We start from the raw sequence: 15,064 nt of genomic DNA on the forward strand, positions 1-15,064 counted from the left end.
CTCAGAAAATTGATCCTTAAGTTCATTTATATTTTATTAAACTGGTCAGTTTCAGGCCACTTAGTGAAGAGCCATTGGATGGAATTGTATGATTCAGTGATAAGAGAAAATAATTATTTCTTTGTCACATCACAGCACCTTTTATTAGCACTGGATCAGATTAGATCAGATTTCTAGTGTTCTGCCATTTATACTGAAGGAATTCCTACCAAAGTAATTTCTCCTACATAATTTCATTTTTAAAAGATTTTTGCAGCAAGTGGTGTTAGCAAGCTAAATAAGACCAGCTGTGTTAAACACTTGGATGGTAGACTTTATAAGAATATTAGCTTGCCTGGAAAGTGAGAAAGAATTTCTGGAAGAATGCAGTAGCAAGTCTCTTCTTTATTACTATCAAGAAAGCTATCAGAACTTCATCCAGAGGTTATTTCTCTAGAAATTCAAACCTGTACTTGGGAAGAATAGAGTAGAGTAGAGTAGGAATAGAATAGAATAGAATAGAATAGAATAGAATAGAATAGAATAGAAGAATAGAATAGAATAGAATAGAATAGAATAGAATAGAATAGAATAGAATAGAATAGAATAGAATAGAATAGAATAGAATGTCAGAAGGGACATTGGATGTCTTCTAGTCCAAGTCCCTGCTAAGGGAACTATCAACAAAGAATCAAATACCCCAAGTGAAATAAATTTATCATTTTGAATCCTGATTTTTTTTTTTGCTGTAGATGTGGATGTTGTTGAAATTGGTTGAGAAATCTCAACATAATTGTGCACTTGCTGGTATAAGGATGACAAACAAAGACACTAAACTGTGTTACTAGTCAATAGTTAGTATGCTTAATTAAAAGAGATTGCTTTAATTTTTAATAATCTGAGGCCTGGAAAATTTAAGGAAGGCTTCTCTCTGTATAATTTTACAGTTCATCATACTGAGCTCAAGATTCCATAGCAAATACAGTTGGGAAGTAACAGATTTTTATAACCGTATTTTGTGGCGTGCATAGCTGTTAGATATAATTATTTTAAAGTGGTTGTTAAACCTAGTACCATTATGATGTGTGACATGACTATACCTTGCAAAATTCTGAAACAATACCAGGTTGGAGAGGTTGTTCTTTGTTATTTCAGAGATGAATGATAATGATGCGTATTGTTTTTATGGGGTTATTAATTGCTGAACACGAAGGAATAATATTTGTAACTGTATTTGTATTATAATGTATTTAGGATGTACTGATAATTTCTTTTTTTCTACATAGAACTATTTCAATTAAGTTGGTTGGAAAATAATACAATATACCTCAAACTTTATTAAAGCTACTTGTACCTGCTGAAGTTCAGCATTATCTTACCTCAGATTTATAGTGGGTTGTTTCCAGATTTAGTCCATAAATTTCCAGGAGCCTCTCCTAAATATAGCCAAATATGTATTCCAGCCAGATTTAATGTCAGTATATCAAGCAATCTCACCATCATTCTAAGATATATATTAAAATATCCCTAATAAAATTCTCAGGCTGTCTTGGAAATCCAAAAGGCCCAGGCCATTTCCATCCTTTGGGACCCTTAGTTATAGTAATAAAAATCATGATACATGAAAAATGAATTAAGCTTTTTCCTTGTGCAGAAAAACAATGCACTTGAAAGAATATCATAATTATATTTTACCTATTGAAGATGGGTTGTGTTTTTCCTTTGTTCTGAATGTATAATAAGAGGTTATGAATGTAGCATTGCATCTAATCAGAGAGCTATGAGTACATGTTTGTGTGCAGTGTGTGTGTGTGTGTAGTATGTATATGTATAAAAGATTCAAGAGAAGAAGGAATATAGTAAAAATGGTGGCGTGAGTAGTTTTTTAAATATTATACACGTAAATATTTTTTCCAGTCTTCAGATTTCATGTGGCTTACGTGGTGGGTGTTATTATTATTTATTACTGTTGTTTTATAGTCCCTGGGTTAACTGCTAAGACTGGCTGCCCTTTTATTTTTTATATTGGAGTGGAAATGTAGTTTGGACATAATGGATTATTGATTGGTCTGAGAACAGCAGAAGCCCCAAGGCCTAGTCATCAATGGTACTTACTCTCCCATTAGAGAATGCATCACTTCATGCAGCCATTTGGGATCCAAATCTGTAGAATATAAGCTTATAATTGTTGATCTTGTAACAGAACAGTTTTTAGGGCAAGGAGCTCTTCATTATTGTGATGGGCTTGCTCTTTCCCCCTCCCCTTTGCTCAAATAATAGTTTCTTTGTTTTGGTAGTAAGATAAGCTGGATCAGGATGTTAATGATGTATTTTAATTCATGCCTTATAGTGCTACAGTGTAACCCATAGAATACATTTCTTTGTCTCTGTGAAGACAAACATGACCAGTATACTGAAGCACAAAATATGTACTGAGTGGGTGACAGTGCTATGTTTCTCTATATATCTTGAAAAACCATGCAAGAATGAACCTTTTAGTAAAATTCCTTTTAAAATGGGTTCACATTTTTGCTCCACACTTTCCCTTGTTTTCTGTCCTGTGAATTTTCTCTTCTCTATTTCTCACTGGCAAGATCTGTATTTGCTTAATATATCCTTATAGGTGTGTCTCTCCATGAAGGGTTATTATTGATAGAGCTGTTTCAGAAGCCTCTAATTATTTTCTCAGGAATTTTGGAGCCCATTTTTAATACCATCATTAACTCTGGAGAGGGAGAGGGAGGGAAAACAAATGATGTGGGCAAAGAATCCCAGAGTATATCTGCAGTGCTAACAGTTGGAAATCTGAAAATAATGCCTTCCGGAACACAAAAAACATAGCAGACACCCCTTTGCCCAAAATAAAACAAACTACTGCTTTAGCATTTATTGAGACTAGGAACCTGCAGACAGGATGAGGCCAAAGTTCCCAGCCCTTGAAAAATAGGCCACCTATAAGATTTGCAAAACTGCATCAATTCAAATGAAAATGCAGAGTCAGAAATAAATTGACTTAGCTCAGACTGGATTCTGGAGCTGATCCTGAAATGTTGCAGAGCATTATTGTGCAAGTGTCTTTTTCACCTGCAGTTAAAAAAAATAGGCAAAATCATGCTAACTTTTCCCTAACGCCAATATTCACTTTGAAGGACGTATCCTGCTGGGATTTGCTGTAAAAGTCAAGGATGAGCTTACTATTTAAAGACAGGCGGTTTTCCCCTTCCCATTAGTCTTGCTACCCTAATGTCCTAAATGCTATGCTGTTGCAGAACAGTTGTGTTATCCTTGAAAGATAGGAACTGAATATTCTTTTTTAAACATGTTTCCTTGTACAAACCTCTTTGCATCATTTCTTATCTGAAGAGTTTTAATTACTAGGTAAACTGCTGTTAAAGAAATGAAAGCTTATTTTCTTAAGGGACATATGTATGTGTGTGTGTGTGTGTGTGTGTGTGTGTGTGTGTATGGGACGTGGTGGCTCAGTGGGTTAGGCGCTGAGCTTGTCGATCAGAAGGTCGACAGTTTGGCAGGTCGAATCCCGAGTGCCGCGTAACAGAGTGATCGCCTGTTACTCGTCCCAGCTTCTGCCAACCTAGCAGTTCGAGAGCATGTAAAAATGCAAGTAGAAAAATAGGGACCACTACGGTGGGAAGGTAACAGCGTTCCGTGCGCCTTTGGCGTCTAGTCATGCTGGCCACATGACCACGGAGACGTCCTCGGACAAGCGCTGGCTCTTCGGCTTTGAAACGGAGATGAGCACTGGCCCCTAGAGTCGGAAACAACTAGCACGCATGTGCGGGGGAACCTTTACCTTTACACTTAATAGGTCTGGCTCCACACAAAAGCTAATTCCAAACTCAAGTCCTTAGGTCTCTCTTTGGAAAGCATCTGTCCATTAGGGTTTCAAAATGCCAGGAGTCATCTTAAGCAATGTAACTAGGATACTGAGTTTCCAACCAGTTTAAACCTAGTATTCAACCTTACAGATCATGAATTCTTTTCAAATGCCCATGTGCCATTATACTTCTATTGCATTGTATATGTTTTTAAAATAATAATTACATCTTTATAACTTTTACTGTTGCGTTCTGTAACCTGAAGGCCCTAATAAAGGTTTGTTTTAAATTACGGCCACAGACCAGAACACATTTCCAATTACTGATTCACAGAACGGAACTCTATTCCTAGTCTTAAAAAGTTTTAAATCTACCATACTCTTATATAAATTGGTTAATATACTTCAGGAATAATCGCTTTGGGGAGATGTTTCATATAAAATTCATCCTGTGGTACATGCTTTCTGAGAGGAAAGGGGCAGGAATCTAGATATTTCGAAGCAGAAATGTGAACTCTCCTTTTGAAGTAATGGGTATACAAATTATACTATTGGAGCTCATGGTTTGCAAATAAGATGCATCTTCACCAACAGAGAGACAGGATTATTATTTTTTCTTAAAAAGCAAGGTGGATTTAAAAAAAAAATCTTTCCATTAAACATGAAGTAATAAACAAGTAGAAATGGTTTCTTCTGTATGTAAAAGAGGTTATATATGCATGTATCTACCATTTATTTGCAGGGCAGAAAGAACAGCATCTAAGTTTGAATAGATACTACAGAAAATATCAAACGTTCCTCCTTTAACATGTAAAAATGAAGTTTTCTATTAATTTCAATGTAGCAAGATTGTGTGCACATTCCTATACATTTGTATTAACAAGGATATTAGAAATGAATTAAGAAGAAATAGTAGTAGTTTATTTAATGGGCTTGTTTATAGGAATTTTATTTAACTAAAATAAGATGCATCCTTTTCTGTATGTCTGCATGTTTAAGAAAACATTTTTAACAAGGGTAGTCTACTGGGTCCTACAGAAATTCTTTATCTCTAGACAAACAAAATGTTGGCTGTTTTTCATGAAATTATACATGTGTATAAAACCACAGACTTAAAATATTACAGTTACTTCAAGAAAGGGCTTATTAAGTTGAAGCTACATGCACACTATTTTTTGGTTTGGAAAGACAAATTTAACTGTTTGTGAGATTGATGTTCTTATTTTTAGCACATACCAATTACATGCATACTCTGTATCCCAGTAACTGAAACTACTATTTCATAGGTCTGTTTATATTATCTTACTGAGCTTATGAAATATCCTACTGGGTTTTACAAGTTATAATATCATCCAAGTTAAATTTAATACATTATGTACCAAGAGTTTGATTTAGATGAAAAGAAAATCTTAACAGAGGCCTGTCACAAGGGAAGAAACAAAGAAGAATGTTGTGAATGTGTTTTAAATGAAATGCTTTTGCATTTAGTAATGATGTGTTGTGCTTTTGTTTTGGTTGCAGGTTTTGTTTGCTGTTTGACTCAGAAGCATCAATGAATGCTTATAATCCAGAATGCTGTCAAGCTGAGAAGCAATTTGAATATAGGAATGAAGAGATAGAGGCTTGGTGAGAAGCATTCCCAATAGAAATTTCAACATAATTTTCCACTTTTGGGTAGGGCTTTTACCTGTTGACTGATGTTGTTGGAATACAGATGGATTGTAGTGTAGGTACAAACATGGAATTACGAAGAGCCTCCAGTCCTCACAGGATGAATAAGAATGATGTGGATGCAGACAAATCCATGTTACACAGCTGCTGCATATGTGGCAAGAGTTTTCCCTTCCAGAGCTCACTGTCACAACACATGAGGAAGCACACAGGGGAGAAGCCCTATAAGTGCCCTTATTGTGATCACAGAGCTTCCCAAAAGGGTAACTTAAAGATCCATATTCGGGGTCACAGAACAGGCACTATAAGCCAGAGGAATGATGTGGAGACGGTAGGAGAGGCACAGCTTAATGAGATGAGAGTCTTTGAAGGCTTTGATGGTTGCACCAGCCCTACCAAAAGCACTTCTGCTTGCAACAAAATATTGAATGGAACAGTTGCCACCGAGGATAGCAAGATCTTGCTCAGAAGCAGCAGAAAAGAGGCATTGGCCGATGATGTTAAATTATGTACTGTTCAGTGCAACTTCTGTAAAAACAAATTCGAAGGGAAGAAAGAATTGGAGCAACACATACATCAAGTCCACAAGCCTTTCAAATGTAGGCTGTGTAATTACATGACCCTAAGACAGGAGACCCTTTTAAACCACATAGAGAGAGATCATATTACAACTCAAATTCCAAACGGGGAAGCCTACACTGAGAACTGCAAGCCTGAGTCCAATGCTGGAGAATTTCCTTGTGAAGTCTGTGGACAAGCCTTTAGTCAAACATGGTTCCTCAAAGCTCACATGAAGAAGCATCGAGGGTCGTTTGACCATGGATGCCACATTTGTGGCCGGAAATTTAAAGAGCCCTGGTTCCTTAAAAACCACATGAAATCTCATGGGCCAAAAGCTGGGAGTAAAAATAAGCCAAAAAGTGATTTAGAGCCCATGGCCACTATCAATGATGTTATCCAAGAAGAGACTATTGTGACTGGATTATCCCTCTATGAAGTTTGTACCAAGTGTGGAAACCTGTTTACAAATATGGAGAGCCTAAAAGCACATAATTCTGTACACTGTAAGTCTCAAGGAATTTGCAGTGATCACAGAGGTGAAAGACTAATAGATGGAGATTTGGATCCATCAATAGCAAAACAGTTTTTCTTCCAATATCTAAACTTGAGGCCGTCTGTATGGATAGATGGTGTTTCAAAGGGCCAGTCAGGTAAAAGAGTAGCTGAGCTGGATCCAGTGAACAGTTACCAAGCTTGGCACTTGGCTACCAAAGGGAAAGTTGCAGAGCCTTCTGAGTATGTTAAGTATTTAGGATGGGATGAAGTTCTGGCAGATGCTGATGTCACGTATGACAGGGATAAAAGGGAATATATTCTTGTTAGTCAAGAGAAACGCAAGCAAGAGCAAGATTCATCCCACTCTTCCAGTAATCCAAAGAAGAAGAACTGCACTGGTGGCCGTTCAGAGAAAAGCAATAATGGACAAGCAGGGGATAACTGCCTCTTTGGTCAAGTTGACCTAGAATACAGACCGTCCTCACGTCAAAGCAGAAGGGCATCACAGAACAAGTCCACTGAGTGCTTTGAGTGTGGCAAGATCTTCCGCACATATCACCAAATGGTGCTTCATTCACGAGTCCACAGGAAAGAGCGCCGAAGCTGCAGTGAAGGCGGATCAATAGTTCAGCATGATAGATATGGTTCCAATAGTGAGGATGGTGATTCTGGATCTGTCAGTGCACCAAGTACACCAAGTTCTGCTTCTGCTCAAGAAGATTCAATTACCTCTGGAATAGGTGAAGAGGGTCCTGAGGATAGTTCTGAGGAAGGAATACATGAGCCATCCCCATGTAAGTATCTGTAGGCAACTACATTTTAATTCACAAGTCATCATTTTGTTTTCATTCTTCTAAAACTTTATACAGGTAGTCCTCAACCTATGACCACGATTGAGCCCAAAATTTATGTTGCTAAATGAGATATTTGTTAAGTGAGTCTTACCACATTTTATGACTTTTCTTGCCACAGTTGTTAAGTTAATCATTGCAGTTGTTAACTTAGTAACATGGTTGTTAAGTGAATCTGGTTTATCCATTGACTTTGCTTGTCAGACGGTCTCAACAGCTGATCACATGATCCCAGGATGCTGCAACCGTCATAAATATGAGTTGCCAACTGTCTGAATTTTGATCATGTGACCATGGGGATGTTGCAGTGGACATGTGAAAAATGGTCATAAGTTACTTTTTTCAGTGATGTAACTTCAAACAGTCACTAAATGAACTGTTGTTAGTCAAAGATGACCTGTACGTATTAAAGGCTCTTTAGTGTTATTTATGTTTTTTTAAAAATAAATAAATAAATAAAAAGACCTAATAGGATGAACAGAATTTCATCAGCTTTTTAAGGTGGTGAAATGATTTTTGGCCATGGTTTGATTCAAGGATACACTACAGGTAATCCTCGTTTAGCAATACCAGTTGGGACTGGCAACTCAATTGGTAAGCAGCCACTAAGTGAAACGATGACTTTGCTTATCTTACTTCAGATTTCCTTTGCCTTACAGACTTGTGAAAGTTGTAAATGCAAGGATGGCTCATAAAGTTACTTCTTCACCACCATTGTAGCTGTGAATAGTTGCTAAATTTATTTATTTATTTATTCAATTTATATACCGCCTTTCTCCCGTAGGACTCAGGGCGGTTCACAAGGTATTTTAAAAAACAGATACAATAATTACAAAACTTAAAATCAATTAAAAAGAATTATATAAACCTTGCAATAAAACCCCAGTTAAAAATAGTTAAAATCCCAATTAATATGCTCAGACCAGGCCAGAGAGCTCAAAGAGCCAGGTCTTCAGGTCCTGGCGGAATGAACGAAGGTCAGGGGCAGTCCTAAGCTCTACAGGCAGCTGATTCCAAAGGGCAGGCACACCCACAGAGAAGGCCCTCCCCCTGGGTATTGTCCGCCGGCAATCTTTTACCGGCGGTACCCTGAGAAGACCCTCCCTGTGGGAGCGCACAGGACAAAGGGAGCTTGATGCCGGCAGCAGGTGTTCCCTCAGATATCCCGGACCCAAGCCATTTAGGGCTTTATAGGTCATCACCAGCACCTTGAATCTTACCTGGAGGGCAACTGGAAGCCAATGCAGTTCACGGAGCAGAGGTGTTACATAGGAGTATCGGGAAACCCCCATCACAACCCGCGCGGCTGCATTCTGCACCAGCTGAAGCCTCCGGGTGGTCCCCAAGGGCAGCCCCAGGTAGACAGCATTGCAGTAGTCCAATCGGGAGGTCACGACCGCATGAGTGACTGTGCGCAGGGCATCTCGGTCCAGGTAGGGTCGCAACTGGTGCACCAGGTGAACCTGGGCAAAGGTCCCCCTGGCCACGGCTTCTATATGGTCTTCAAAACTGAGCCGTGAGTCCAGGAGGATGCCCAAGTTGCAAGCCCTATCGATGGGGGGTAACACCTCACCCCCCATCATTAAAGGTGGAATAGACTGGTTAGTCCGAGATGCCGGTATGCACAGCCACTCAGTCTTGGCAGGATTGAGACGAAGCCTGTTTCTCCCCATCCAGACCTGGACCGCCTCCAGGCAATGGGACATCACGGCGAGGGCATCGCTGGGTTGGTTCGGGGTGGAAAGAAAAAGTTGGGTATCATCAGCGTACTGATGATACCCCACCCCGAAACCACAAATGATCTCACCCAGCGGCTTCATATAGATGTTGAACAGGAAGGGAGAGAGAAGTGACCCCTGATGGACTCCACAAACGAGAGGCCTCGGGGCAGACCTCTGCCCTCCCGTCAACACCGATTGCGAACGGCGCAGGAGATAGGAGGAGAACCACTGCAAAACAGTGCCTCCCACTCCCAACCCCCTGAGACGCCACAATAGGATACCATGGTCGATGGTATCAAAAGCTGCTGAGGGATCTAATAGGACTAGGACAGAGGAGCAACCCCTGTCTCGAGCCCGCCAGAGATCATTCACCAGTGTGACCAATGCTGTCTCCATGCTGTACCCGGGCCTGAAACCCGATTGGTACGGGTCCAGATAATCAGTTTCCTCCAGGAAGAGAGGAAGCTGATGCGCTACCACGCTCTCCACAACCTTCGCCAAAAAGCGAAGGTTGGAGACAGGACGATAGTTGTTTAAAATCGCTGGGTCCAGGGCAGGCTTCTTGAGAAGGGGCCTCACCACCGCCTCCTTCAAAGTGGCAGGGAAGACACCCTCACTCAAAGAGGCAGATATTACTGCCTGGAACCAGCTTCGTGTCTCCTCCCGAGCCGCATAAATCAGCCAAGAGGGACACGGGTCCAATAAACAGGTGGTGGAACTGAGCCTCCCCATAATCCTGTCCACATCATCAGGGGAAACAGGATCGAACTCAGTCCAGATAACATGCTCAAGACTGTCTGATTCCTCCACATCCGACTCTGCCCAATTAGAGTCCAAACCGGCCCGGATCTGAGCGATTTTGTCCATCAGATGATGACTAAACTCCTCGGCCCGCCCCTGCAAGGGCTCCTCTCTCACCTCCTGATTAAGGAGGGAGCGAGTCACCCTAAACAGGGCGGCCGGGCGATTATCTGCGGACGCGATGAGGGCAGCGAAGTAATTGAGGCTAGCGTGTAATTGTGCTTAAAGCTATTGAAACAATTGAGCAGTAAGTTGGGTAGTTCTATTAGGATTAAGGTTTGACTAAAGGTTGCCTAAACTGCATTTTATTTGGTGTCCAGTTTGCCTTATGTGAGAGGAATAGTAGAGCTGAGTTCATGGAGGAGTCAATCTGGTTTGAGGGTATTGCTGTATTTAGAACTACTATATATGGCTAAAAGCAGGTTCCTTGCTTCACACTGTCTCCCTTTAGTATGATAACTAGTACAAAATCATGGAGGGGAAAGGGCAGTGCATAAGGATTGAATGTCTAATAGGACTAATGTCTGGATTTGACCCAGTTCCTTAAAACTGTATTATTACAGTGGCCAATTTCCACTTAACATTTGTTATACTCAAATAGCAAACTAGGGGAGATTTTTGTTGCTGGAGTATGCCTGCACTAGTGATCCACAAGGAAAGGATTATGACTTCAGACCTGTTTCACCTGATTGGCATCCTCCATTCCAGAATCCCTGAGTAGGAAAGACGTGTGTAATTAACTTCACCATTGTTGATTTATTCTCAGCCACTTTCTAGGCACTGAATTGCACTTTGTACGAGCAGCTCCATTTCTCTGTGTACATAAACCACATACTAGATTTAATTACATCAAGGCTTTTAAAAAATCTGATATCATTACAGTAAACTTTTAATTTAGTAGACTTGAGTTTAGTAAATTTCATATTTAATGGACAAAAATATTTTTGGACATAAATAGGTTTGTCCAAATGTCTGAAAATAGTAGATTTAAAACATTCACTGCTTCCCCTCATAATCGATATTCACTGTTATCAAAAAGTAATTTTTCATATTTAAATATATTTTGGGATGCTAAAAATCCTGTTTGCTATAAAATGAACATTAAGCTGCATTGGATAACTCCTCCTTCTTAATTTGTTAAATTGTCTTTACAATAATATGAAAATAATGAAGTGGCCAAATATGTCTGAGCATTAAAATTGGAGTTTCTTCTTTTGTGTTATCACTGCAAGTTGCATGGATGTTAAATCTTAGGATTTGCTATACTTTTTTTCACTTACAAATAATGGAAGAGTTGCTTACACTAAGTAGGCATGATAGCAGCAATTTATAGAAATAAAACATACATCTTTTTCAAACTCCTATAGGAATCATTATGGCAAAGTCAGGGAAAGAGAGATGCTGAATCCATGCTCACAGTTTTCCACAAAACTGCATCCCATAACGACTCTTTATAAAGCCCAAGCTTGGATGGGGAACTAGTCAGTGAAATTCTGTCCTCCTGCTCTTAACGCAGGGGTGTCAAACTCGCGACGTCATGTGATGTCACACGACGTATCGGAGCTTTTTCCCCATTGCCGGCAATGGGATGGGTGCGGTTTTGTTGTGATGCGTCCATCCCGCGGGCTGGCAGTTTGACACCCCTGTCTTAACGTGTCTGAAACTGTCAACCTTTTCATAGGGAGTCAAATATCTTTATTGAATGTATAGAAGTGTAACTTTGAAGTAAGATCTATTCACTTATCTGAGTTTAAAATATATATTTAGGATATTTAGCAGAGCAGGCCCAACAAATGTTTTGAGAGAACCATTTCTGGACTTACCAGCTAACATGGCAGTAGCATGTCCAAAATATATGGTGGTATAAAACTTGGGGAAAGTAAAATTCACTGAAAAATACTGCATTTTGCAGTAGTGTCCTTATCACAAATTAGTTGGATAAAATTGTCTGTTTTACAATAATCTATGCGATGCTCTTCATGATTCAATAATAATAATATTTAATGTTTAATGATTATGTAACAATCATCAGTAAAATATATGCATATTCTTTTTCTTCTTCCGTTTTGATCCTGTGCTTTTAAAAATTGTATTCAAAAAACTCCTAGGCTAATTAATCTCTGTGGATTACTGCAATCCTTAGAGTCTGACTCTGGCTAAATACAACAAATTATTCTTCAACTAGAAGCAGGGTAAATATTTGAAAGAACAGTACTGTGATTGCATTTGTAAAATATTTTTCATTGCTTAGTTCTCTTTGTTTATGAGGCTCTTTCAGATTCTCTTAAATTCCAGGGAATTATTTTTCCCCCAACAGCTTGTTTATATTTTTTGTTGTTAGTAGCACAGTGCCTTTCTACTGACTTTTCTCCCCCTTGAGAGTTAGCTGATTTGAATTTTCAGATTTTTATTATGCAGTGGGAAGCTAAAGAAATAATCAGTGCAGTACTGAGAAGTTTAAAATGCATTTACAGTTGCTGTACCGAAGAGCTTTTCTCATATTAACCAGTGACACATTTAAGCTGGTCAGCCTAGCTTATTCAGCCAAAAGTAATCATTGCTTTCCACTTGAGTGTTAAGTACTTAAGTCAGACAGTATTTGCAAATGTGTTTATTGCAGTCATTTTCATAAATTGATATACACTTTAAACTGCATGTTTGTAATGGCTGAAACTTACATATTTCATCACTGTAAATTAACTTAATCTTCAACATTTTAACAATGTGAACATTTTCAAAAAAAGCATTTCTCAAATCTACCAGTAAGGTCAGATGTGAAAATTATTTTATTTTCTGTCTTACTTCATATCTAGACTTTAGAGCAAGTTTAGCACCTGGACATAAATATATTATTTATGTATTACCCTCAGTTAACATTAAAAAGAAATTATCAGGAAATATTGAAAGAGTTTCCATATTTTAAGGCTGAAGAACTGGTACAACAATAATTCTTTGTACATTTGCCCAAATATTGATGAGATTTACGTGTCTACATTTATAAAACTGGAAAGGCAATTTGTAAAATAACTAAAAGGTTCTGTCCCAGCAGTTTGCTGATCATATTATAACTTTAAATTAAACATTTATTTTAGAGAAATATTTATCTGATAGATAACAGTGTTGGCATCAGGTTTTGGATCCCTCCTTTGGGAGAGGATTTCATAAGCTATCTGGCACACTGGGAAGGCCCTCTCCCTTGGAACCACCCACCTAATTTAATTTGACAGAGGTACCCTGCAGAGAAAGAAATAATAATCTCCATCAATTTGATATTCTCGCTGATCTGGTAGAAAGTCCCCTGATCTCAGTGGAAGTTATAGTAAAAATATAAGATTGCAGTGTTAATAATTAAATGTATAGTTCCTATCTGGATGAGGATTGTCGTCAATAAAATAATGCTTATTATGTAGTCACTCTGGAATTGCGGAAGTCTCATAGGAAGTTTAAGTCTGCTTTTCAGAAGCAAATGACAAGAGTCCTATTCTGTGAACTTGGAGGAGAGCTTATTTTATTTCTGTTTCCTGTTTCTTTCCAAGTTCTTTGTACAATGTTCTAACTATATTCAGCGCATGGGATATTTTGTCAAGGCAGTGTGTAAATCAGCCAAGTAAATAAATAATGAGAACAAATAGAACTCACCCAAATTTAATTATGAAAGTTGGTTTACAAATATATTTTAACATGGCTTTGCTGTTTGTAGAGCTCAAAGTATTTCTGAGGCATGTAAATAAATTTTAAATAATTTGAGGGCTCATAACTTGGAAGACATTAAAATAATAGATCACATTATTATGTAAGAAGTCACTGGGAGACATTTTATGAATAATTGCTTATCACATTTGTTCTTGGTTATGTGAGATAAAAGTCAAGAGTCTCTTATGTTACTCTTCCTATTTGCAGAGTTTAATGACTCAAGTACTGCTAAGTAGGTCAAATGTAGGACTATGTAAACTATATTGGAAAAAAAATAAAATTCAAGATAAAAATGTAACATGTCACTAAATATAATAATTATAGATAAATTTTAGAAACCAGTGAGTGGGATTAACCCATTGCAAATTCAGCAAGCCAACATTTGAAAAATCCCAAATTGAAATAAATGTTAATTTATTAGTTGCATTATCAAGTTTTTGCCCTGATACTTTTTTCCATCATCACAATGGCCAACTTGAATAAATACATTAAATATATTTTATTAATTTTCTGCTCTTTCCTTGATTATTAGGTGTTATGGTATAAGCACTGATCATTTTTTTCCTTTCTGTTTTTTTATGGATTTGTTTTGTAATTGTGAAGGGTGAGTCACATTATATCTGGCTATTTGTTTATTTAATACAAATCAATCAAATGAATAAAATATTTTTTATTTATTAAAGAAATTAAGCTTTAATTTTGGTCAGTGTTCAAAATTAAGTTTAAATTTAAGACAGTTATAAAAAGGAATTAAGTATTATAAAAATAAAACAGGATATAAATCTTACACACATAGCCCTAATCTATTAAATTATTGAAACTATTACATTAATGACATTTGTCATTAAAAAGAGATTATTTTATTGATAGCTCTGGCACAATAGATATATTTTTAGAGTTATCACTTAAGTTTATAAAATCATAACTAGAGAGTTTTAAATGATTGCCCTGAGGAACCATGAGATTTTAAACAGATTAAACTAAATTTATGTTGTGAATAAAAATGGTAATTGAGCAAAATTTAGCTACTCTCTTAGACATCATCTCTGAAGTGTTTGCTAGAAGGGAAGGAATAAGATCAGCATCTGTTTTGCTGTGTCTGATTGTTAAAAGGACTGTAATTAAATTTTTACGCCAATTTAAATAAAAGGGGCAATGAAGAAGGACATGTGCTATTGATTCAGTTTCCTTCAAGAGACATGGAAATAAGTAATCTTTTATGGGTGCTAATGTAAAAACTCTTCTGTACGTTGGGCAAAAAATTTATTCAGTTTACGTAGCTGTCCATGGTCACATTGTGACTGTGGTTTACACAAGCAACAAGAAAACAATAAACAAATGCAATAAATAACCAAACAAATAAAATAATTTTAAAAAACCAAAGCCATAAAATATAATCTGTGGAATGTTCAATCATTATAAACAGTAGAATCATCTTGTAAGTTAGTTCATACCTC

General features: G+C 37.7%; 1 protein-coding gene across 1 annotated transcript in view; it reads left to right on the plus strand.

The window, feature by feature from the left end:
- The window catches only part of ZNF516 (zinc finger protein 516), a 123,985-nt gene that overhangs the window by 46,416 nt on the left and 62,505 nt on the right, over positions 1-15,064 (plus strand). The window contains exon 2 of the mRNA XM_083359963.1: positions 5,336-7,335. Coding sequence (XP_083216089.1) covers positions 5,529-7,335 — 1,807 coding nt within the window. The 5' untranslated portion in view covers positions 5,336-5,528. The remainder of the gene's footprint in view (positions 1-5,335; positions 7,336-15,064) is intronic.

Source organism: Vipera ursinii (genome assembly GCF_947247035.1).
Source record: "Vipera ursinii genome assembly, chromosome: 3".
Lineage (NCBI taxonomy): Eukaryota > Metazoa > Chordata > Lepidosauria > Squamata > Viperidae > Vipera > Vipera ursinii.